Raw genomic sequence first — 25,060 nt, forward strand, 5'->3', positions numbered from 1 at the left:
CACCCCTGTCCAGCTGCCCCCCACAGCCTCAGGGCCCCTCTGTGATGCTCATCTGCATGTGGGGGGACCAGCCTGAGTGGGGATTTCCCCCCCCAGGGCACAGCGCAACAGTTCCAAAAAAATAGAGATTTGTATTTTTAAAAAAAATTAAATAAAAGCCCAGCTCTGCTGATAGGCGAATGTTACCCCCATCCCCACCCCCACCCACCCATTGTTTCCCTGGCCTGCACCCCCATCCCACTACGGCCCCAGGGGTATTTACAACATGGAACAGTAGAGGCCTGGGGTGGGGGGCACTGCGGCAGGGAGGAGGGGGCACAGGGCAGCCTCCCCCCCCAGAGGGGTCCCCCAAGACAACACAACATCAACAAGAAAAGTTGCAAATCAGGCAGAAATGGGGACATCATTCCAAGGTCCTTATATACAGACACTGCATGACCAGCAGGGAAGGGGGCTGCCCAGATGGGATCAGGCATGGGCATGTGGCAGGCAGGTGGGCCAGCCCAGGAGCAGTATAGGAAGACAAGGCCTCCGCCCCACTCCCACCCCCATCCCCACCCCACCTTTGGTAACAAAAGCCCTTCAGGGAGCCCCTGGTGGTCAAGAGTTTCCTCTGGAAGTTCCCAGGGAGAGGGGCTCCCCAGTTCAGCCCTGAAGCAGGGCTGGAATGGGGACATCCTGTCTCCGCCCTGGTCGGCCATGTGGGAAACAATGAGTTAAAAGTGTGTTGCCCACCCTTGACTCCACCATCTGCCCAAAGTGAGGGGGTTCTCCCTGGAAGTCGAGGGAAGGGAGCCTAGTCATTGTAGAGGAGCCCTCTTGGGCACCAGCTGGGGGGAGCCCCATAAAGGGGAAGAAAGTCTCCCAGGGGCTGGGGGATGAAGTGAGGAGAGAGGACCTGGACCCTGCTTGGGGGAATGGCCTGCGTGGTCATGAGGCCAGTACTCACCCCCACTTGGGGCCCTGGCCGGGAAGTCCACGCTGAAGGGGTCAGGAGCAGGACCCTGGAATGGGCCCAACTGGGACCCGGCCGGTGGCTGGGGAGGGGGCATGGCCACCGGCCAGAAGGGGGCTCACAGGTAGATCTCGCGCTTGGCTGTCTGGGCAGATGCCGGTGTGGCTGCAGGTGGGAAGTCCGAGGTCTGGGTCAGGGGGATTTCCTCCAAGGTGGCCGAGTCCTTGCAGGAATCATGGCTACTGTGGGAGAAGGCACTGTAGGAGGGCAGGAGGCGCACGGGGGCCGTTTTGGTGTTCCGGTCTTCCGGGGGGCTGGGGCTGCCGGCGCCCACAGGCTCCTGCCCTCCTCGGTCCTGGTAAGGCACGAAGGTGGAGAGTTTGAGGGCGCTGCTCTTGGTCCGGCGGCTGGGAGACGACTGGCCAGGCATCCAGCACGTGTCGGAGTGGCCAAACTCGCTGCACTCCTGGGTACATGTGCCCGTCATGGCCACATCAGGCAAAGGGCGCAGGTCTGCACGAGAGAATGGGGAGGACGGTCTTCAGCTCCACCCCAGGGCTTCCCCCAGGCACCTACGCCCTGCCTCAGAACAGGGGTGCACGCCCCTTTTGCCCACTGAGTTTGCGGGCATACACACCCGCAAATAGACACTCAGCCTCCTGCCATCCACCACAGGCTCTTCTCTCTCAGACAGTCTATCCTTAAATAGATGCGTTCCTCCATCCTCAGCCACCCTCCAGCTCTCCTATCAACACACCCACCAAATCTACCCTCAGACAGGTGCACAAACACACAATCCATCTACGCACTCCCTCATCTATCTCCAGACAGCCTTAAAGAAGCAAACCTATCCTTAGGGGGTGAGGAAACCCCCATCCTCACTTAAGGGCACAATATCTCTGTCAGCCACACGCGCGCGCATGCGCGCACACACACATACACACACACACACGCCTATCCTCAGATAGGCATGGACACACAAATCTACACTGGGCTTCTCCATCCTCAGATGAAGGCGGGCCAATACCTTCCTTCTGAACCCCCTCAAGCCTCACCATGCTCGCAGCTATCTTGGAACCCCACCCTACCCCAGCACAGTGACCCCCTGCTTTTAAAGCCAGGGAGAGGGGATGAGCTTCTGCGTGGGCAGTTCACATAGAAGCACACACCCACACAGTCACAAGCACACTCATGCAACCCCTCCCCACCTCACTCCAGCCCCCTATGCCAACCACCACCCCTGGCCTAGCTCTGGCTCCCTGCCCAGAACCCCCATGGGAATAGGAGTTGGCCGCCTGACATCAGTAGCTGGTGTGGTTGCTGGGCAGCGGGGGTCTCCATGGGAACGGCTGGGCCATGAGCACTTCCTGTCATAGTTGCCCCTGTCCCCCCCTTGCTTAGGGACAGTACCAGGCGGTGACCCTCCCTCAGTGACATGACTGAGCAGCACTGCCTGGGGCAGGGGCTCCCCTGATACCACCCACCCTGGCCTGGCCTCCTGCCAGTGCAAGGTGAGGAGGGGACAGCTCTGTCGTTAACCCTCAAAGCACCAAGGCTCTTCAGCTCAGGGTTGGGGGACCCAAGGTGGCATAGAGCAGAGCAGGGGCACTGGGTGGGCGGGGCTGGGTGCTGGGCCAAGTCCCACAGACCCCAGACCCCAGAGCAGCTCCCACATACCTGGCACTCCGCCTCAGGGCCTGCTCCGGCCAGCCGGCTCTGCGCGGGCACAAAAAGGACGAGACGGGCATGAGATAGAGCATGGAGGGGCAGGGTGGGGTGGAGGGCACTCTGAGACCTAGGGCCTGGGATGTTAGACAAGGGCCCTGTGCCTGAGTGGGGAGTGGAACTTTTCATCTGCTTTGCGGGGGGCGGGGGGCAGTTTGGACTGAGGGAGGGGGCAAGACCCGAGGACAGCTCCAAGCAGGAGTCTTTCAGTCCCAAGGGGAAGCTTAGTCATTCTCCCCCTCCAGAGGCTACCATGGATGCCTTCTCACACACACACACACACACACACACACGCACTACACCACACAAACATTTTGAAAGCATTCCCACACTGACCTCTGCTCTGGCCCAGACCTTCCTTCTGCCAGCACCCCTCAAACCGCCCAGACAAGCCTTTCCCCTCCCTTTCCTCAGCCAGACCCTCTCTGGCTCCCCGCCTCAGGGGATCATCAGACCCTTTTCTGAGCTCCTCATAGCTTCCAGGGTCCCCTCCCTTTTCTCAAGGCCCTCTGACCCCATTAAGGGACCCTCATGACCTCAAAGGTCCCTCGAGTTTCCCTCACCACTGCCTGAGCCCTCTGGCCACGGTTCTCCCGGTCCCTGTTCCCAGGAAGGTGGTATAATGTGGTGCTGAATGCAAGGTCTTTGGAGTGAGAGGAGCCTGGGTTTGAACCCCTCCCAGCTCTGTCACTTCCTGCGTATTACCTTGGGTAAGTGACTCAACCTCCAAGCCTCACATTCCTGCACTGTAAAGAGAACAGTCAAGTTCTCAGATCAGAGAGTAGTTGTGAGAATTAAATGAATACATAGCTGAGAGCACTCAGCACAGTGACCGCCGCTGAACACGCAAGAGCGCAATCAATGGAGGATGTTGTTGAAGTCACATCACCATTCTCAGCTTCTACCCGTGCCCGGGCTGCCCTGACCATGCTGCAGCTCCTCACCGTTCTCGGGGTGCTCCATCTCTCCTATGCTGCCATCGGGGGTGGTGCGCTCATAGTGATCCTCAGGCAGAGCCAGGGGACCGAGTCGGGGTCCCGAGGATGACTTGCTGGATGGCGTCTCAGACTCCTCCAGGCCACTGTCATAGTAACTGTGCTGGGACGGGTCCTGCAGCTCTTGGGCCTGACTGGTGGCGGAGAAGGTGACGCGGCGGTGAGGTAACTGCAGGGAGAAGGAGTGTCATCGCTGGAAGGCCAGCCTGCCCCGGGTTGGGGGGTGGGGGCCCACCACCAGAGCCACCCCCAGCCCCAGCCAGGCCCGCCCCAGAGCTCCCAGGCCCCCAGGCCTCAGCAGCAACGGAGAAGAGGTCCAGCCCCGTAGCACAGCAGAGCCCGCAAGAAAGCGCAGACCCCCGTGGAGGACTGCCCCTTAATTCTGGGACAGCTCCCCGGAGAGCCAAGGCCACACACTGCAAGTCCCACCACAGCACGGCCCCAGGTTTATTATAGCCCCCAGGCCACCACAATAAGCCTAATCCAGTACAACCACTCGTCATAGCACAGCTTCCCAGTATTGGCACAGCCTTTAATTCCAGAACAGCCCACACCAGAATAGCACAATACCAGCCAACTTCCCTAATTCCAGCATAGCCTCAATCACGAGCGAGCGTCCGATTTCTAGAACAGCTTCCTTAAAGCAGTATGAACTCCTCATTCCAAAACAGCTCACCAATACCAGTACAGTTCCCTAATTTCCAAATAGCACCCCTGAACTTCAGCTGCTCACCTGTCTCATTGCTCTTTAACTTCCCATTGCCTCCATCCAAATGAGATCCCCATGTCTTTCTGATCCTCTGTTCCTACCCCTGCTGCGTGATGCTGTAGGCAGCCTCAGGACTCCCTGCTGCGTCCCCTCCCACTCGAGCCCCTTTGTCCCCACTTCATCCCCCTCCGGAGAGGCCTGGGAGTGGAAAAAGGTGGGAGGGAAGAAGGAAAGGGAGCCCTATAACAAGGATAACAAGATAACAAACCGGGGCCCCTTGGGGGTGGGGAAGCAGAACAATGGAAACTCCCCCATCCTCCAGATCAGGAAACAGAGTATTAACTGTAGAGGGCAGGGCCCAGGAGGACCTGGGCATAGGGGGAGGGGCCTGGCATCCATCAGCAATTGGGAAGGCTGGCCTCAAAGGGAGACTCCTTCTAGGAAATAGGAAGGAGTTTCTGGGAGGCGCTGCAGCTTGGTGGAGCCAGGACTTAGAACTTGGACTGGGGGTTGGGTAGGGGCAGTAGAACTGGGACAAGCTGCTCCCAGCCAGCAGCCCTGTGTGCCTGCCACGGGTTAACGATCCTCCCAGAAACCTGGCAGCCTCAGCTTGCACTTGGCACAACCAACAGTCACCCAAACACCCACCTGGGACCGCCACTGATTTTCCTGCCATCCACAAATTAGGAGTTGCGGAGGGTGTAGACCCAGGGCCCCTGGAAGCCTGGGGTGGGGGCAGCTCAGGCCCAGGCCCTATTGCTGCTGAGTCTCCAGGCTCCCTCCAATCCTCTAAGACTTCACTGGTGCTTTGTCTTTACTCTAAAACCCTCAGTAGGACCTTATCAAGAAGGCCAGAAGAGGGGATCCTGGGTTTGCAGACCCATCCTCCTGATACCTTCCGATCCATCACAATCTTCATTCCATTCAAGGCAGCTGGGGTGGAGGAGGTTGTCAGGACGAGGAGCTCTTAAGCTGTTGGGAAGGCAGCTCAGAACTGCCTTCCCATCTTGGCTCCCACCTCATCTTCACGAATAGGCAACCCTTCTTGGGATCCATGTTGTGATCCAAAACACCAAAGGGTCTGGGTGATGACAGACGAGGTCCCTAAAACTGACCTGGGGCTGGGATGTGGTAAAGGAGCATCGTCCCCCTGGTCGAAGTGAACAGTCTCCAGTAGGGGTTTGTGAGGCACCGGGCAGTCTGTTGCTTCTCTTGCCAGTTTTCTCCAAGATGGTAGCCAGCAGCGCTCCCTCCCCCAAAAACCTACACCTGGTCATCTAAAGCTTCAGTCCTGCCTACTAAGCACGTCACTTGGGCCCTTTTTCCTGTGTTGTGTTTTTTTTTTTTTTTCCCCTGTAAAATGGAGGGTTGGGGCATACTCAACCCTAAACATTCCCTATAATTCTATCACTATCAGATCTTAAAATGCCTAGATCCAAAATCTCTCTGATGTCTCCTTCTCCTTCTCTGACTTCTGAACTTTTCCTGAAGTTCTAGACCTTTGCTGGTTATTTCCTATTGGCTGTCCCTACTGGCCCTTCAGATTCAACAAGTCTGAAACCAAATTCTTCTTTTTCTTCAATCAGCTTCTGCATGGGCAATGATATCGTCACTATGCCATCACCCAGACACAGAAGGATGTCTACCTGGGAATCCTCCTGCCCAACTCCTGCTCATCACGAAGAGCTGGCTCAAGTTTGACATTTTCCTTCCAGGAGCCCACTCCCATGTCCTATGCATGTTTTCCCCACACTGCATTCCTCATAGAAAGGGAGGGGGCACTATGGTCAAATAAATTTGGAAAACCCGGAGTTATACAAAGTTTAACAGGTCTCCCCCCTTTCTTGCAGGCTTCGCAGAGCCTTTAAGAGGCTAATGTGATGGTGCACCTCTTACTCCCCAAACTGACTTAATCAGGCGACCCCTCTTATAAAGCATTATAGATAACAGCAGACTCTGGAAATCACATTTCCTGATGCTTTGTGTTTGAATTCTGACTCCACCACTAACCAGTTTTCACTTCTGGAAAATGAGCATTATAATGACTTATGTCACAAAGAGTTATGAGCATCGAATGAGCTAATTCACATAAAGTGCTGAGTATGGTCCATTGCACCTTGTGTAAGGAGTAGAAAAAAAAAAAAAGAAGCACCTAGTAGCAGAAGGAATAGTGGAACCAGCTGGGAAAAGCTTCACTATGGCACTTCCCACGCCACGTTTAAGATGCTCAATTGCCTCATCTTTTCACTCGCGTACCTCGTAGGAATATGACCATTTCCCCTCAGGGTCTAGTACCCTGCTGATCACACAGTAGGAACTTGGCCTATGTGTTTTGATGATGACAATGGTGTTGTGGTTTGGTTGTGTCTGAATGTTGGGAGGAGGTGTTCAATGTGGCTCCATGGATGTGTTGGGTTGCAGCTGAGTAAGGGATAATCCCTCAGACCCTGGGAAAGAAAAAGAGATGAAGAGGCTAAAGGGATAGAAGAGCAACGTGGCGGCAGCAAGGATGGGAACAAAGGAGAAAGAATGGTTGGTCAGGAGTTGCTGGCGGTCCCCCTAGAGATGCTTATTTGTCCAGGAGAAATGAGAAGCAACTAGATTTCACTTGCCCACGCCCCACTCCTCCAAAGCCCCCAGGAGTGTTTACTTTGGGGGTACCCCCAGGGCACTGGGGAGTTTGTGGATGGAATCAGAGTAGAGAGCTGGCGCCTTGGACCTCCCGGGAGTGTCTCAAGCCTCTTCAGTCGCCATGGAGACATGCTGCCTCTGGCCTCAGAGACTCCCCTATGACCTGAGGCCCCTCACCCAGGCTTTAGGCCCAGTGCCCCTCAGGCACAGCCAGAGACAGGGCAGACCCAGGAGAGCAAGAAGTGAGAGACGGAGAGAGAGAGAGTGAATGAGAGCCAGCAGCCCAGGACGGCCAGTGCAAGGAGCTGAAGGAGGGAAGGGAGGAGGGGCAGGACTAGGGTCCCTCAGCCTCAGTCAGAAGGGAGCACCCTAAGTGTAGGGATCCAGAGCAGGCCAATCCAAAGAACTTGAGGATTCCCTCCCCCTCCCTGGGCCCTCCCTCCCAGTAGCCCAGGCTGGTGATCATGGTGGGGACACGCAGGGCAGGGCCCAGTAATTGCTGGGCATTGAGGGTTGTTGGGATGAAGGAGCTGGGAAAGGGACTTGGGAAGATCTTGCCCCAAGGGAAGGTGGCTGGTACAATCCAGGGCTTCTCTGCCTTCACCTGAGGTGGGCGGGCTGCATTTCACCCTCACCAGGTGCTCTGGCCCAAGCTCTGTCAGGGGCTGCTCAATGTGAACAGATTGGAAGGGTCAAGTCCCAGCCAGTGGACAAAGGGCAGGACCTGGGTGCCTCTCACTTGAGTGCACCTGCCCTTTCTTGGTGAAGGATGTCATTCCTAGGGAGAAGGCCTCACAAACACAGAGTGAGAGGACGTGTTGCCAGATGTGGGGGCAGATGGGATGATGGTAAATGAAGATAGGGTTGGGGTATAGGGCAGGTCTAGGAAGTAGGAAGGGGCAAAGAGAAGGGATGGGGAAATTGGGTAGGGACCGAAGGACAAAGGGCCGTTTCCAGTCTCTCTCACTCCTTCTCTCAGTTCCGGGAAAATAAGAAACCAAAACTCCAAAAATAGAGAACTTTATTGTCAGGGTAAGTGCTTGGGACTGGGGAAGGGGAGCCAGAGCCCAGCCCCGGGAGCCTGGGGTGGGGAAGAGGCTAACACAGCACACACAGAAGGCACGCATAGGGAGGCCCCCCTCCCTGACAGAGTCCCCACCCGGTTACCCAATAGGACCCTAGGTCTCCCTGTTTCCCTTCTAGGGAAGCACCAGCGGGTGGTCTCAGCTAGAGAGCCAGGTTTGGAGTAGACTTCTTCTTCCCTTCCCTTCCCCCTTTCTGCCTCCACCCCTTCTGCTCACCTGCCCACCAGCCCCCACCGGCAAGACCCAGCAGCTGGTCTGGTGTCTCGGGAACTGACCGTCCCAGGCCTCTCCCAGTGGGGAGGGGGCAGGGAGGAGGATGCCACAGAGCACACCCTCCCTCAGTTTTCACTCAGCCTAACCCTCTGTGCCTGGGCAAGGCAGAAGGGTCATCACCCAGGCCCCGGCCTCCCCAGATCTTTGGTCCCACCTCCCACCCCTGGCTTGGGTTGGCCCCTATGGGCTGGTGAGCCCACAGGTCTGATGCAACTGCTCTGTCACTCCCATACCTCGGTCCAGATGGCCCCACGGTAGGGGTGGGGTAGGGGCCGGGGTGTGCTGAGCCGCAAGGGCTGGCCTACCTGCTTGCTGGGGTATTTGGGGGGGTTGGTGCGGTAGCTGTAGTCGGAGTACTGCTCAGAGCCCGTGGACGTGGTGTCACCAGTGCCCACAAATGTGTTTGCGGGTGGCAGGTCCTGCACCACCTGGTGCTTCTTGGAGGCCGAGGGTGACTGGGGCTGCAGCTGGATGGAAGGCAGTGGGGAGTTGGAGCGGTAGTGGCGGCCCAGGTCGGGGCTGCCCGGGGGGTAGTTGAGCGGCAGGTGGATGCGGGGGCTGTCTCCGGGCGCGTCGCTCATCAGGTTGAACTTGAGGGATTTCTGCAGCCCGGCCTCGTCCTCGTCTTCCACTGGCTTCACAGGCTTCGGGGACTTGCTCTTCTTGCCCTTGCCCTTGTTTCCCTTGGAGGCTTTGCCGCTGGGCTTGGGGGCGTACAGGTCCTTGGTCTCCTTCTTACCGGCCTGGTAGCCACTCTTGGCCTCCCGCTGCCGGCAGTAGCGCACAAGCACCGCCAGGGCAATGAGCAAGGCCACGGCCACCACCCCGGCCACCACCCCAAAGAGGATGTTGCCCCGCTGCTTGGAGCGCTCGTACTCCGGATCCCCAGCGATGTCGATGTCCAGTGGTGTGTCCAGGCTGTGGCCCAGCAGGGTCTCCAGAAGCGTGCGGTTGGCCAGGGTCTCATTGACATAAAGGTGGACCAAGGCCGTGCCATAGCGCGGGGGCTTGCCCCGGTCACTGACTTTCACCACCAGGCGGTGCAGCCCGTGGTGGCGCCGCTCAATCTCCTTCTCAAGTGTGATGGCTCCTGAGTGCGACCCAATCTGGAAGAGTCCGTAAGGGTTGCCACCAGCGATGCTGTAGGTCAACTCAGCATTGACACCGGAGTCGATGTCCTCAGCTGTCACCTGGCTGACCGTCTCACCAAGACGTGTCTGGGGGGTCAACAGCTGGTGGGAGGTGTTGGAAGGGGCGGTGATAAAGGGCGCGTTGTCATTCTCATCCAGCACATTGATGGTGACGCCGACGTAAGCTGAGCGAGGCGGGACGCCACCGTCCACCGCCTTCAGCTGGAAGGTATAGGTGCTTTGATGCTCCCGATCAAAGCTCAGGCTGGAGAGGATGGTGCCCGTACCATTTTGGATAACAAAGTCACCATTGTCCTGCTCCACTGTGAGCTGCACCCGGGCATTGTCCCCTTTGTCCCCATCAATGACAGTCACCATGCCCACTGGACTCAGTGCCGGCATGTTCTCCATCACTGAGAAGTTGTAGCCACTCAGCATAAACTTGGGGTCATTGTCATTGCAGTCCAGCACATTGACAAGGACGGTGGCTGTGCCCTGCAGGCTGGGGCTGCCCCGGTCAGCTGCCACCACCTTTAACTCATAGCTGTCCCGTTGTTCCCGATCAAGGGATGTCTTCACCCGGATCTCTCCAGTGTCAGGCGAGATGCTGAAGAGGCCCTTGGCGGCTGGCTCAGGATCCAGAGAGTAAACCAGCTCCGCATTAGAGCCCGAGTCGGCATCGCTGGCGGTGACTTCGGCGACCACTTCACCCGGCTTGTTGTTCTCTGGGAAGGCGACCTCAGTGATGCTCTGGGTGAAGACAGGGGCGTTGTCATTGACGTCCACCACCTGAACCTTGAGCGAGTTGGTGCTGGAGAGCGGGGGGTTGCCAGAGTCCACAGCCACAATCTCTATGGTGTAGTCTTTGACCTTCTCGTAGTCGAGTGGAGTGGTGGTCTGCAGGAAGTATTTCTTTTTGCTGTCACTTCCCGTCTCACTGGCCTGGCGTAGCTGGAAGGGCACGTCATTTGCCACCACACAGGTGACAGCTGCATTCTCTCCCTCATCTCGGTCAGATACCTGCACCAGGGCCACGGCTGTCTCCTCTGCCACGTCCTCCGAGATATTAGCCATCCCGTCTTGATGGGTCACCAACCCTATGCCCCGGATCTCTATGGTGGGGGCATTGTCGTTCATGTCCTTCACGGTCACCACCACTTGGGCACGGGCACTCTTGGGGTTGATGCCTCGGTCCTTGGCGAGCACCGAGAAGCGCAGGGTACTTAGGTCCTCACGATCCACAGGGCCCTGCACAGTGATAAGTCCAGTGTTCCTGTCCAGTCGCAGAAGACGCCTCACCACCTCGGGCGCCTGGTGGAATGTGTAGTCGATCTCCGCGTTGGCACCTTGGTCCGAGTCATTGGCCTTCACCTACCAGGCAGGGGAGGAAAACAAGGAAAACAGGGATGGGTTAGTCCCGGGATAGCACATCAGGGGACACGTGAGCTGCCTTTGCCACGAGCACGGCAGACAGAACTCATCTCATGCGGCACCCTTTCCAGAAGCAGCACAGAGACCGCCCTTTTCCCAACCCCAACAAGCGGCAGATAGTACTGATCTCTCCCCGAGCAGCACAGACGCAGCCTGCAGATCCTCCCCTGTGTTACAAGCAACTAGTAGAGGTGGGACGGGGCACAGTTTGACTCTGCTTACCATTCCCGTACTACTGCCCAAACACGGGGATGAGGATCCAACTAGCAACGGAGGCAGCCTTTCCGCCCAGTTAAAGTGGCCTTCAGCCCTTCCGAAGGGCTGCAAAGGTGTGAGGAGTAGAAGTGGCATGTCTGCATGACATGTGTGCGTTATAATATGCATGCGTGCATATACATGTGTTCTGAGACTGGGAGTATGTGTAAATGCGTGAGAAGGTAGGTGTTTGTGCACGTGTGTGTTTGTGCAGGAGTGGAGACCCACAGGCCCACCTGGAGGCCACAGGTGGGGGGATTTCTTTTGAAAGCAGCCAGGTAGGGGGCACCTGGGTGGCTCAGTTGGTTAAGCAACTGCCTTCGGCTCAGGTCATGATCCTGGAGTCCCGGAATCGAGTCCCGCATCGGGCTCCCTGCTCGGCAGGGAGCCTGCTTCTCCCTCTGACCCTCCCCCCTCTCATGTGCTCTCTCTCTCATTCTCTCTCTCTCAAATAAATAAATAAAATCTTTGGAAAAAAAAAAAAAGAAAGCAGCCAGGTAGGGATAGGGGTCAGAAGGAGCCTACCGGGCCACTGCTTCCTCAAACCGGGGAAACCTGTTTCAGCAGCTTCTTCTCTCCTGGCTGGCGCTGGCTAGGCACCAACTTGAGGAATCTGGGCGGCTGAGCCTGCGGCCGAGAGGGAGGGGCTGGTGCAGGCCACAGAGCCTGCTCGCAGCGGGCTGGGATCCCAGCACCAAACAATGAACTGTCTGTCCCTTTGCAGTGGGCACGCCCTCCCACGCCAACGCCGACGCACACTCAGCCCAAGTCTACACAAACATGGGTGGTGATGGGGCAGCAGGAACCTGGTGGGAATGGCCACGAGGTACCGCTGGTCAGGGAGAAACAGAGGGTTGGAATTCTGTCACAGTCAGGCAGAATGTGCCGGCAGTAGGGGTGGGTGTATGGGGGGAAACGGGGAGCACAGGACAGCTATAACTTGGCAGAATCTCTGAGGAGCACCGCAGAAGAGTCCTGGGTTCAAATCCCAGCTCTACCACTTCCCAACTATGTGACCTTAGGCCAATTACTCAATCACCCCAAGCCTCAGTCTACAAATGTATAAAATGGGATAATAATAGAACCTATTTCACAGGGCTGTGGTGAGAATTAAATAATACTTGTAAAAATGCCTAACACTGCCTGGTACGTGGCAGGTGCTCCCTAAATAGCATTTATACCTCTTTGCATCTGCCCATCCACCTGTCCATCTCAGCGCGAAATCAGTGCTAACACAGTGCTGGGCACTGCATCTAGTGGTGTCTCAAACCACTGCTAGTCTTCTCCCCTTCCTGTCGGGCACCAGGACCTTTTCGACAGCGGAGACACCTGGGCAGGGCATCCCAGCTATCCCCGGCCCTGTTCACCCCTGTGAGAGCCAAACTCTGTTTCTTCTCATCACTCGCCCTGCCCCCAATCTATCTCTCTGTCACCTACCTTTTTGTTAGGATTCCCACTTCTCCCTGTCTCTAGACTGGTCACCCGGCTTCTTATCTACCTCTCCTGCCCTCTTACCTCCCTTTGTCTCTGTGACTCTTCACTTCTGTCCCTGTTGCCCTCCCAGCCTTGCTCAGCAATTTCTGCCCCTTTCCCATCCTCTCTTTTCTGCCCCTTCTCGAGCCCCGTCTCTGCCCCACTCTCCTGCTTCGGCCCACTGGAAGGGGTATGGCTATTACATACACAGGCTTTGAAGCCAGACTGGTGGACATAGCCAGAGTGGGATGTGAACACATCAGCTGCGTGACATCAGGCAGGTTTCCAAATCTCTGTGGGCTCAGTTTCCCATCAGTGAAATGGGGATAATGCTTACCTTGTACTGTGAGGATTCCATGACATAATATACATAATGTGTTCAGAACAGTGCCTGGCACCCAGGCTGTTATTATTCACCATCTCCGACTGTCTGTCTCCCTTTTCTTCCTCAGACCCTCTTCTACACGTTCAAGTCCACCAGCCTCTAAAAAAAAAGGCTAAAACTCCTCCCCATGCCCCGCTTCAGTTTAAGGACACAGAAGGAAGGGTTTCCCAGGACCATAACGGTGTGCAGGGCAGGCCGAGCCCTCCTCAGCTCCCTCACTTCAAAGACAGACAGCTCCAGCCCAGGGGGAAGGAGAAAGGAGCTGGGGCTGGCAGGAGGCCAGGGCTGAGATGACAGCGGGAGATACGCCCACCTGTCTGCGGGGACGCTTTCTTTGCTCCCTCCCTGGCCCTGGCCCCACCAAGCTGCCCAGCCCCTGGGGCGGTTCCCATGGAGTGGGGTGCTGAGAACTTCAGCAGAGGCAACCGACCCCACACTGTGCCAAGCACCCCATACTCATGAGCACCCTGTGCCTAGGGAAGGAAGCTGGTGTGCAGACAGACATCTGAATGCAGTTTTCTAGAACTCTGCGGACTCACTTGGTGAAAATAATCTCATCTGACTGTGAGGGAGAGGCAAAGAAAGGCTCTGTCCTCTAGCTTCGGGAAAATCTCATCTGGCTAAATAAAGGGCGCTGGTTGGGAAGATATTCTCATCTCTGGAGAGACTGCTCTTGCTCCAACTTGGCTCGCCTGGCTAGGGAGGAGGGTATCACTTGACTTGGGAGGGGGTTTCACTTCTCCGAAGTTTCTCCAACTTGAGTGTGATTCGGGGAGGGGGGACTGCTGTTCCTGTGCTATGTCACTCCTACGAAGTAGCCTTTTTTCTTTTTTTTAAGATTTTATTTATTTATTTGAAAGTGAGCGAGAGAGAGCGTATGAGCACGGGTGGGGAGGGTGGGCAGAGGGAGAGGGAGAAGCAGGCTCCCCGCCGAGCAGGGAGCCCGACGCGGGGCTCGGTCCCAGGACCCTGGGATCACGACCTGAGCCGAAGGCAGCTGCTTAACCCGCTGAGCCACCCGGGCGCCCCTGCACTAAGCAGCTTGATAGAGGAAAGTAATATCACCTGCTGGGATAGGAAGGTCTCGCCGGTTGGGGGCTGGGGAGAAGAGCTCTTGCCACAGTATCCTGGCAGTTAACCCCTAAGTGAAGGGCACTCTCACCAGGTGGGGCTGAGCGCCCGTTTCTAAAGGTGGGAACCCTGACAGTTAGATGGAGGGACCTCTCACCTGGATGACCGAGTGGCCGATGGGGCTATTCTCGGACAGTTCAGCCTCGTAGGAGGGCCGCTCGAACTTGGGGGCGTTGTCATTGGTGTCAAGGACAGTGACTCGCAGCAGGGCACTGCTGGCACGTGGGGGGCTGCCACCGTCCTGCACCTTGATGGTGAGGTCATAGGAATCCCAGCGCTCCCGGTCCAGGTTGCCCATCACGATGAGCTGTGGCTGCTTCCCCTCCTGGTCCTCCGCCACCTGAAGCCCAAACAGCTCCTGGGCCTCGGGCCCGGCCTGCAGCTCATAGGATGCCACACCGTTGGGGCCAGCGTCGCGGTCAGAAGCCACCGGGATGGGGAAGAGTGAGCCGATGTTGGTGTTCTCGGGGATGGGTAGCGTGATGACGGGCGAGGCGAAGTTGGGCGTGTTGTCATTGATGTCCTGTACCTCTATCTGGCCCTCTAACAGCCGGGGACTGCCGTTCTGCACCAGGTCTGTAATAGACACCTCAAACTCCAGGATGCAAGGCTCACCAGGGAGCTGGTTCTGGCATTCACGGAGCCCCTCGCGGTCAATAGACGTCTCAGTGGTGAAGATGTCTCCCGTCTTGCCGTCCACCCGCAGGTAGGGGGCGCCTACCTCTAGTTTGTACAGGTGGCCCACATCTGGAAAGCCATAGTCAGCTGCGAGGCTCCCAATGAGGGTGTTGGGTGGCTGTTCCTCCAGCACCTTGTACACCACCCGAGTGGCATGGCCTGGGGATGCCGCCAGCAGAAGCAGCACTGCCAGCAGCAAGGGGGGCAGCAGCACCCGCTGCCCCCCGGGGCCTGGGCTGGGCCTCAGGGGCCCCATCCTGGCAGGCTCTCGAATCAGGAGGGCTGCAAGGAGAAGAGGCAAAACAGGAGGTCAGCTGGGAAAAGGAACCTGGCCCTGAGGGTTGCCCAAGCCAGGCCCTGACTCTCCCCCTGCCATCTATACGCTATCCCATGAAGAGAGCTCAGCCCCAGCCCAGAACCCCGATGCCAGACCCCAGAACCCTGAGTTTCACCCACAGCTGGGAGGAGCAGCAGTGTCTGCCCCAGCTGGAGGAGCCGGTAAGGGCCTGGAACAGGTCTAGAGCAGCTCCCGCCCATGGAACGCCCTAACCCTCCTAACAGTCCCTCCTCCCTGCTCTCTCTTCTGTGCTTTGCCCAACACCTCCTTCTCACCAGCACCCTGCCTTAGTCACCCATGGTGATTACCTCGATACTGAGATACGGAGAGACAGCAAGTGGAAGGGTAAGCCCTGAAGCAGCCCCCACATACATGGTAGGAAGGAGACACAGGCACCCCTTATGTTCCCTGGACCCCAAACTGAGGGCCACTGGCCACTCAGGATGGCTGGAGGGAGCGGGAAGACGTCTCGTTTCTCTTCCTTCTGAGATGCCAGTCAGCGTATGCGTATGAGATACGACACGTCAAGTCCCTCTTTTCTGACAGTAATCACCCAGAGTGCCCAATGCCCCCATCCCCATGAAGGGCCAGCTTAAACGAGGCACCCATCAAGGCTTGAAAACAGCTAGAGCTGAAGAGTAGGAGTTAGCCACCCACCTCCCCCCAGACACATACTGCCCCCGGCTCGGTTCCCAGGCCTCCTCCTCCCTTCCTCCCGATGTTTCCACTGGGAGGAGGGGAGACACTGACAGGTGTGTGGCAGAAGAGTGTAGAGGTCAAGATTGGGGTCAGGACTGTGGTCAGGGCTGACTAGCCCTGGAATTGGCATTGGGAGCTGCCCTGGCCTGTCCTTAGCAACTGCGAGCCCAGCAGGTCTAACTGGGACAGAGCTGCCAATGCCACCATCAGCCTGTTCCTGACCACTCCCCTCCAAGCTCGGCTCCCAGTCTCTCAGTAAACATCCGGCTCCTATTTGACCCCTCTCCCCACAAACGTCTGGCCCCTATTTCATACCTGGCCCCTCCCCCTTTGACGGGTCCAGTCCCATCTCTGACCTGCTTCTCCGTGCCCACCCCCAAATCCTTCCAATTGGAGTGCTGTATGCCATAGCCAACTACAAGCTGCACACTCATCACCCCAATAACCCACTTCCACCCATCTCCCCCTCACCAGCTTTGAGGCTATGCATTTGCAGACCCCAGCCAGACCTGCTACTGTCCCAGTCTTGACCCCTTCCTTCTCTCCAACAAAACCATGGCCAGCCCCTCTATTCAAATCCAAAGTCAGGCCCTGCATTTTCAGCAGAGGGCTCAGGCTCACTCTCCTTTCCCCATCTCCTCACTTGCATCTGAAATACCTGCCCCCCCCCAACCTGGAAATCCTACCCATCCTTGTCATAGACCACACCTACCCCACTGAAGGCAGGCTCTGGTCCCCCAGGAAGCCTTCCCAGGCCTCTCCAGCCCACGGTGACCTCTCCTTTCTCCAACTCACAGCCACTATTGTCTGCCCCAATCCCAAGGCAATGAATCACTGAGCTGCCCGGACCCCGCCCACCTGCCTGTGTCGTTCAGCCCCAGTACTGCGCATCTATTCCTGTGTTCTCTGGCTCCCCGGCCAAATGCCAGACTTCCTCAAGGTAGGGCCAGACTCCCTACACTCGTTCCCCTGCCCCGACCCACGCATGTTCACAGAGCTGGGCACCACGCATTCAACAACTGTTTACTGTGCATTTACAACGTGCGAGGCTCTATCCTGGGCACTGGGACACAGCAGCATATAAGATAGACTCAATCTGCTATCGTGGAGCTCACAACAGCTCAAACTCAATGACCGTTTGTCATTTTTGTTTGGTTGTAATCATTTGGCACATGTAAGGAATCAGGGTGGAGAAGACATCAGACAGTCTGAGGAGAACCCCAACTATCCATTTCCTGGGTGCTGAGCAGGAGAAAAATGGTTTAGGGCCTCAGTTTCCTTATCTGTAAAATGGGAATAACACCACCTATTTCCTAGGGAGTTTGAGATCATGTGGGCTAAATGCCTAGCACACACATGAAGTACTCAACAAATGCTCCCTTACAGCACTTACAATTGTAGTTATGTGGCTGTTATATGAGAAATCATTTGTCAATTGTCTTTCCTACAAGACTGAGCAGAGAAGAGAGCCTCTGCTTTGTTTGCTCCTACATCCTCAGGACCCTGCCCTGGACTTGGCACAGTAGGCACTCAGTAAGAGCTCCTGAAGGACTACTTTAGCTCCCAGGTTTAGCCTATCCTGGCACTTTCTGGGTGGTCACTGCTTATTTTCTTGCCTAATTCCCTTACTCCATCAAGAACCTATTGGTGTCAAATTTAATCCTTCTCTGTTTAGGTCCATAGTAGACTCTCGGCAAATGCTCAGCGAATGTAGATTCCTTACACAAGTCAAACACTTCACTTCCTTCACGTAGCACTCCCAAACCGCAACTCCTCCCTGGTCACTCCTTGGCAGTAAAGTGCTCAACGTATATGAGGTTATTATCAGATTAGTGTGTGTGCTTGTTCCTAGTTGCAATCTTAATCTCTTTAAAGGAAGGAGGAATTTATCTAATGCTCCGTATGGATCCACCCTCTAGCCACTTCCCATCTACCTGCATGGACCTGGCACAAGGCTCATCTTACTTTCAAGCTCCAACCCAAACACCCCCAGAGGACTGTCTCCAGAGAACCTCATTCCCTTCTAGGTACCTTAGCCTGCCTTCCCCCCATGGCACACACACAGTGGATCATTCTGCACACCAATTCCACGCATAAGTCTTGACAGGGTGGGGGTTGTATGGGAATTACCCTAAACCTGACACAGAGGAGAAATAAGACAGTGACTGCTTGCCTCACTCACTCTCCAGAACAGGGATTCCTAACCTTTTTAGATCACAGCCCCCTTCATGAATTTTATGAAACTATGGGGCAGATTTTTCCAAGAAAAATGAATGCTCACAAATTTTGGCTATAAATTCAGAGGTCTGTGGTCTGACAGAGTCAGGGTGACTTTGATTTGTAGCAGCTCGAAGAGCTACAGATTAAGCCCGTCCTTCCCCCTCTCAGGGTCAAAACCCAGGGCTCTGACCCCTCAGGCCTCCCAGGCAGCATAGACACTGGAAGCCCCCCCCCATACATATTCTTTTTCTGTCTCACTCATTCACCCTGTCACCCTTAGAAGATCCCTGACCTCCAGCCAGCAGAGAAATCAGGAAAGGTATTATGGTATACAACCTCAGAGTTGGAAAGGGAACCACAGAGAAATATCCAAGGCCAGGAAGGTATGGGGAAAAGGGTGTTTCTGGGAGGTAGGAATTTAGGGGAACATGGGTTTGGAGGGGTGGCTACCCAGAGTGAAGGCAAGAGTTGAAGATGGTTTAAGGCCCATGAAGCACCTGGAACATTCCTTTAAAATGAGTATCATCTGCCCCCCCCCACCCGGAATTCTGATTCTGGGGGAGGGACCTGGAGAAACCCCCAGGCAGTAGGGTGGAGGAAACAGGATGCACTATGAGGGAAAGACTACCTCGGAGACGTACTAGGTCCCTGGAGTTGAGAAAGAAGTGCAAATTCTGTCACCTTTGCCATCATCCATCATTATCACTGCAGTCGTCGTCATCATCCCAGCTAACACTCCCTGAGGTCTTACTGCGTTTACATACATTATCCCATCTAATCCTCCCCACCCTCCCAGACGGGTACTTTATTATCCCACTGCCTCCCATCGTACAGATGATCAAACTGAGGCTAAGAAAGAACCACGAACTGTCTCAGGTCATAGAAGTAGTAAGCAGAGTCAAGATTTGAGAAATAAGAATGCCTCTTCACATCCCAGAGTCTGGGGAAAAGGCTGGATGGGGGGCGGGGTGGGGGAGGAAAATCCACAGAAGTCTCAGAGGCTAGAATATGTTGGCTGAGTAGCCCCCCCCAACCCCACCCCATCCCTGGGCTGCCAAACTTGCCTGGCAAGGAAAGAAAGAGAGAGGGCTTAGGGTTCAAGGCCTGAACGACCCCAAGCCTCCCAGCCTGAAGCTGTCCCCTCCCCTCACCCAGAGGCCCTGGGGATGCAGGGACAGAGTCAGAGGGGCCAGGAGCAGCAGTGAGGCAGCCCTTCCTCACCCCTGCCCCCACCATCCCTGAACTTTGCCCAGCTATGGTTGGTTATGGAGAGTCATTAGTCCCAGGTGGCATCCTGAAGCCATTAGCTCCTTATCTGCCCTTGCTGCCTTCCTGGCAAGGGTGTCCCCACCTCTGCCCAGTGACATAGACACCCAGGACCCTGAGAAGCAGAGCTGCAGGGCGAACCGTGACTCATTCTTCTCAGGCCTGAGGAGAGCAGTGAGGTATGAGGGGGCAGAGTCCAGGGAAGCCCAAGGAAACCGCCATCTGTGTCAACACGTTGGGGGGGGGGCGGGGAGGATAGCAGTGAGGGTTCACCTGGATCCTTCATTCCCAGCCCACCTCAGGGACCAGGGTCCACTTTCTGCTGAATGCTAAAACACCCGGAGGCAGCCATCCGTGTCCCATTGACCAAGTCAGCTCTGACCCCCCAGCCTTACCCCGGCACTCTTATGCGGCAGCCACTGCCACCGTGGGCACAAAAACCAAGGGACAAAGCCAACCTCTGGGAGAGGAGGGTAGGCCTTAGCAGGGCTGTGTGGGGTGGAGCTGTTCAGAGGCTTCCCACAGTGAGCAAGTGCACAGCCCTTGGCTCCTCTCCCCTCTCCCCTCTCTCTCACAACCCTCTATTAGCCTCGGCAGGGCTTCCAGGCACCTGCATTCTGGAGTCAGAATGTTGGGGTTCAAACCCTTGCTCCACCACTTCCTTGCCATGTGGCCTTGGCCGGGTGACTTCACCTCTCTGAACCTATTTCCATATCGTGAAATGGAAATAACCAATTCTGGCTCTTGGAAGTTATTTGGGAGATGAGATCCGTGGCATTCAGACCTATTATATTGTGAAGGACCAGTATACGTATAAAATAACTGAACAGAGCATTTTATTTCCAGCACCAGGCACACAGTAGGTGCTCCTCGGTTCAGTAAACAAACTAACCCATCCCCTGCTAGTTGGGAAGACCTAGGAAGACAAGGTTGGCGTGGATCTCACCACTATACTGCATCCTCACCACCCACTACGGGCCCTGGCAGATACAGCTAGCAGGTGCTCAATACATTGTGGAAAGAATCTCACTCTGCAGCACCAGCTATCCTTGCTCATGGTCGGGGAGGGGGTGGGGGGCTACCATATCAGAAGGGCCTCCTCCATCTCCTACCCCCACCCCTAGGCCCTCTCCCATGCTTCCACCCCTCTCCTCCCATCTCTCTCTAGCCCAGATCCCCTGACCAAGTAGCCCCAGCAGCAGCCCCTCGGCCAGGAAGATGCCAGACCAGCAAGACACCCTCTTTCAGCTGAAGTCCTTCTGGGAAGTGGCTTGGGGCAGAGAGGGGAAACTAAAAGCTGCCAGAACTGAAACCAGATCTGCTCCCCTACTACATTACCCCTGCCTGTCTCTGGAGGCCCCTCTCACTCCTCTTCCCTGATTCCGTTCCACGCCCCGGTCTAGTTGTAATTACAGATTTCAATCCTCCCAGACCTCCCCATCAAGCAAGTAGCCCCCACCTCTAGGCTGTCACAAACACCTTCTGAGCGCCCTCTTTCCTGGCAGCTACCGAAGGTTGGCTCAGAGCGGGTAATGGAAGGCTCCCTCCGTCTTCCGGCACGATGTCCTGGACTCCGTCGCCGCCCCGGCAGTCCCCTGTCTGCACCGCTGTGGTCAGCGGGTGCTCCCCGCACACACCCAGAGCGCGGGCGTCTCCTCCCAGAGGACGTGTGTGTGGCGGCGGGGACGGCTGTTCCTCCACCATCCTCGGACTCGGGCGCCCCCACCCCCACCCCAGCGACACAGGGCCTCCGGGAGCTCAAGGCGAGGCGGGGGCGCGGTGAGAACGTGCCTCGGCCAGTGGGCCCCTTGCGCCCCCTGCTCCAAGGGCCGCCACGGGGAATCCCTCCTCCTCTGCATCTCGGCCCTCTGCCTCGGGTCCCCAGCAAGCGGGCGTCGGCGGGAGCCGAGCAGCGGGCGCCGGGAGGGGGCGGGGAGGGAGCCGGAGCCGGAATCACAAAGCGTGGCGAGCCAGGCCGGGTGGGGACATTCTCCTGAAACGGACCCTCTCACGGCTAGCGGAAAGGGGTCTTTGCCCCGCGCTCAATCCTCAAAGACCTCAACGCTACACCGAATATTTCCAGCTAGAAGAAACAGTCGCCAATCACTGCTGGGGAAACTGAGGCCAGAAGTCTGGGCTCCCGAGGGTAGCTGAGTCCATCTCGCCTACCAGTTCTGCTCCTGCGCGTGCCGCGATCTCCCCTCGGGCCCCAGGGCCTTGCCCGCGCACCCGACTCTGGCCTGCAGCCGGCACCCGGCGGACAGGGCGTCCAGGTGTGAGAGGGACACAGGTGTGAGGGACCCAGGTGTGCTGGGGACCCAGGTGGCTCGCAGAACGCAGCTAAATGGCCCGAAGGGGGTCGCAAACACCGCCCCAGGCTTGCACCCTCTGCAAAGGGACCTAGGGCCTTGAAGCCCAGGCCTGCCAGTCCAGCCTGTTCCGGGAATACCCGGCCGGCCCGGCCTCGGAGTGGGGGTGGGGGAGACGCAGGCGGGGAAGCCGGTCCGGCCAGCCCCGAGGGTTCCCGCGGTGCTGAGAGTCACAATAACAATGTCGTGATTAAGAGGAAGGGACGCTAGGGGCTCGCCCGACCGCCCCTCGGCTTCCCCGGACGGAATCTGGCCTCCGAGGGAGAGAGACTGAGTGTGCGTGTTTGTGTGTATAGGCTGCAGGTGTAACGTGACACTGTTGGTGCAAGGTGTGCGTGACACCCCGTGTTAAGATGTGTGAAGCAGTGGATTCTGTGTTTGCGCCCGTGAGGCGCCGCTGTAGGTTCTACTTCTGTGTTAGGGTGTGTGCAGTCAAGGCGTGTGCTGAGACACTGGGGTTGTGTTTGTGTGGGTGCAGTCGAGGGGGGCAAGCGAGACCTGTGCCGTGCATCTGTGCTCTGGCCAAGGAGTGGGTAACACAATTTATGTTAGGGTGTGTTCCTTAAAGGAATATGTACGGGCGAGGTTAGGTTTGGAGTGTTCATTTGCGAACCGCGGCCGCGACACTCGTCCATGAGGGCACGGGATTGTGTTTGTGTGCTCATGTCGCCGAATGTCACACCCGGTTGTGTTCTGTTGCTGTTATGGCCACGGGTTGTGTGTCGGTGCTGCTGAGCGTGCAGACGCTGAAGCGGATTGTGAGCTAGTGACGGTACCCCAGTGGGCGCTGGTGTGCGGGTGGTATGTGTGTGTGCACATATGTACGGATGTATGTATGCGTGTACATATGTCCGTGGTCTGGCCCTCCGGGGGCCCGCGGGGAGCTGGAAGCGCCTGAGTGATCCGAGCTGGTCGCCCAACAAGTGTGTGTGTGTACATTGTGTGTGAGGGTCCTTGGCTGCTTCGTCCTCGGGGAGCCCCCCACCCCAAACTGGGGGCTGCGCGCTTCCCCCGACCACCTCCATTCGGCGCGCTCCTAGAGTCCCCTTATTCCCCGCGGCTGCAAACACGCAGGGGTGCGGGACGCCGAGGCAGAGACCCGGTTCAGCACCCCCTCTCCTCGCTCCGCTTCTCGCCGCGGACTTTGGAGGCCGGGATGCCTCGACCTCAACCCCCGGTCCGAGCTCCCAGCCACCCCCACCTCCGCCCCGGCGCGCTGAGCACCGCCTGGGCCCCCGTGGCCTCGCTCGGCTGAGCGCCCCCCCCTCAGCTCCGCCGGCTATGGCCGCTCCCGACCGGGAGCCGCCGCCGCTGCCTCCACCGCCACCGGATCCTTACCCGCCTCGGGGCAGCGCCGGCCGCCGGCCCTGCTGTCCATGAGCCGCCACCGGCCCCGGCCCGGGCTGCGGCTCGGCACGGCTCGGGCTGGCGCTGCGGTTCAGGCTCCGGCTCCGGCTGGCTCTGCGCACAGCAGCCCCGGCGGCTTCGCGTCCGCGCCGCGCTCCCGCTCCCCGAGTGTGTGAGGCGGCGGCGGCGGCAGCGGCGGCGGCGGCGGCGGCGGAGCCAGCAGCGAGCGGAGCGCACAGCCCGGCCCGCCCCCTCCCTCCCCCCTCCCTCCTGGCCCGCCTGCCCTCCTCCCTCCCGCCTTCCCGCCCTCCCCCCACCCTCGCGGCCGGGAGGTGGAGCTCGGGACCGCTCTGGTCCCTCTGGGAGGGTCCCCGAGCACCGCTCCCCGAAGCCACGACCCCCCTTCGCTATCTCCTCACTCCCCGGGACCCGGATACCCGGGCCGTCCCCCTCCCTGGGTCTTCACCTTGCACTTATCCCCCCCGAGCCTCCATCTGGGACCCTCCTGAATGCCGTTCCTAACCTCACTCAAACACCTGTCCTCTACCCTGCCTCTTGGGAAGTCGGGCAGGGGAAATGTCTTCCCCTGTGCCTTCTTCCCTGGAGGGCATCTGCTTCTCCGCATCCACCTTCTTCCCGCGCGGACCTCCAGATCACCCCGTGTGGCCCTCCCTTCCCACTGCGCTCCGGGGAGGTCCCCCCCTCCCCCTCCGGCCGAAGCCGCAGAGCGGTCAGCCTCGGTGGCCGCAGCAAGCCGTGGGGGTGGGGCTGTGGAGGGGACCTTGGGAGCAGGAGGGTAATGGGACTCGGGGGCTCCTCTAGAATGAGGATGGGGGAAATCTACAAGAGTGAGAATGAGGTGACACGCCAGAGCTCGGGCTTTTCGAGGGTCCCCCTGTCACCTGCCCTCAGGGCGGGATGGAGCTGCGGCCCCACATATTTACCAGTGACATACACACATTCACAGACTCATACGGGTCCCTGCCCCACGAGGCCGCGCAGTGTCACGGCCTGTGTCACACGCCCTCACAGTGCCACACGCTCCCTGTCACACTCACACTCACCGAGTCACACACGGTGTCACACGCAGTGTCTTACACACTCCGATTCTCAGTTTCTCCAGCTCAGCTCTGGCTCTCTGGCGCCATCTGGAGGCCTCTGAGCAGCTTGGGAACTCCCTTTCCTGCGCTCAGGGTTTGGTGCCCCAGGCTCCAAAGTGCCCCACTTCCATATGACCCCCTGCTTTTTACCACATATAGGCCTAGCCAGGGTGTTCTAGGACGGAAGAATGAGGAAGGCTATCCCTGGCAAGGCCTGGCACTGGGTTTGGAAAGGCCTATTACGGGATGACTGGTTGCCGGGCCTCTATTTGTCATAGCCTCTGTCTCTTTCCTGTCCTCCCCCATTTTCCCATCCCTACCACTCTTTCATTCCCTCTTTCCTTTTTCTCCCCTACCCCCCACCTCTCTCTGGAACACTCTTCAGGGTAAGGTGGGATCTCTGGCCAGCTACGGGGGCAAGCAAGCACTGCCCAAGATCTCTTACGGAGCAGCCCCCCTCAGCCAGCCTCCCTTTCTGACCTGGGCCTTGTTCTAGTCGCTACTCCCAGCCCTCAACCCCAGGAGCCCAGGTGGGAGGCTCTGGATGGGAGATGGGGTGCGCTAGTGAAAGGAGGATCCGTCTTGTAAGCGGCTTCTCGATCTCTGTCCCCTGCAAAACTCACACTCTCCCCATCACTGAGCACAGCTCCAAGGAAGAAATCAGTGGCCCAGAGAGAAGAAATCTTCCACAGAGGAGCGGCCCCATCCTCCCTGCCCCCAGCATGTGCCCACTGCCCACTGCAGCAAACCCTCCCCAGTCGGCTTGCTTGGAGCCATTCAAAGGCTCCTCTGTTCTCATTCCTTGCTCAGGGCTGAACAAGATAGGCAGCCGCAGAGCTGGGCAGGAAATGCTAATTTCCCAGATG

At 57.6% G+C, this 25,060-nt stretch overlaps 1 protein-coding gene across 2 annotated transcripts; it reads right to left on the reverse strand.

The window, feature by feature from the left end:
• Positions 1 to 214: 214 nt before the first annotated feature.
• On the reverse strand, positions 215 to 23,279 carry PCDH1 (protocadherin 1). Of its 2 annotated transcripts, XM_035014342.1 has the most exons (6): positions 23,086 to 23,279; positions 14,276 to 15,138; positions 8,679 to 10,874; positions 3,625 to 3,844; positions 2,633 to 2,671; positions 1,392 to 1,468 (listed from the first exon to the last, which is right to left on the reverse strand). In XM_035014342.1, exons 1-5 carry the CDS (start codon positions 23,123 to 23,125, stop codon positions 2,646 to 2,648), a joined length of 3,345 nt encoding a protein of 1,114 aa, XP_034870233.1. In that variant the 5' UTR covers positions 23,126 to 23,279; the 3' UTR covers positions 1,392 to 1,468; positions 2,633 to 2,645. The 2 variants fall into 2 exon arrangements, with proteins under 2 accessions (XP_034870232.1, XP_034870233.1); XM_035014341.1 differs by lacking the exon at positions 2,633 to 2,671 and having other exon boundaries at positions 215 to 1,468.
• Positions 23,280 to 25,060: the final 1,781 nt, after the last annotated feature.

This window comes from Mirounga leonina, unplaced genomic scaffold, assembly GCF_011800145.1.
Source record: "Mirounga leonina isolate KUSES-001 unplaced genomic scaffold, KU_Mleo_1.0 Mir_168, whole genome shotgun sequence".
NCBI classification, from domain to species: Eukaryota; Metazoa; Chordata; class Mammalia; order Carnivora; family Phocidae; genus Mirounga; species Mirounga leonina.

Bases quoted from the DNA above. Each gene is read 5' to 3' on its own strand.
- PCDH1 (XM_035014341.1), bottom strand. From the start codon at position 23,125: ATGGACAGCAGGGCCGGCGGCCGGCGCTGCCCCGAGGCGG. The intron at 15,139-23,085 runs GTAAGGATCCGG...TTCTCCTTGCAG, and splicing joins CCGGCGCTGCCCCGAGGCGG to CCCTCCTGATTCGAGAGCCT. The intron at 3,845-8,678 runs GTAGGCCAGCCC...TTCTCCCTGCAG, and splicing joins CCAAATACCCCAGCAAGCAG to TTACCTCACCGCCGCGTCAC.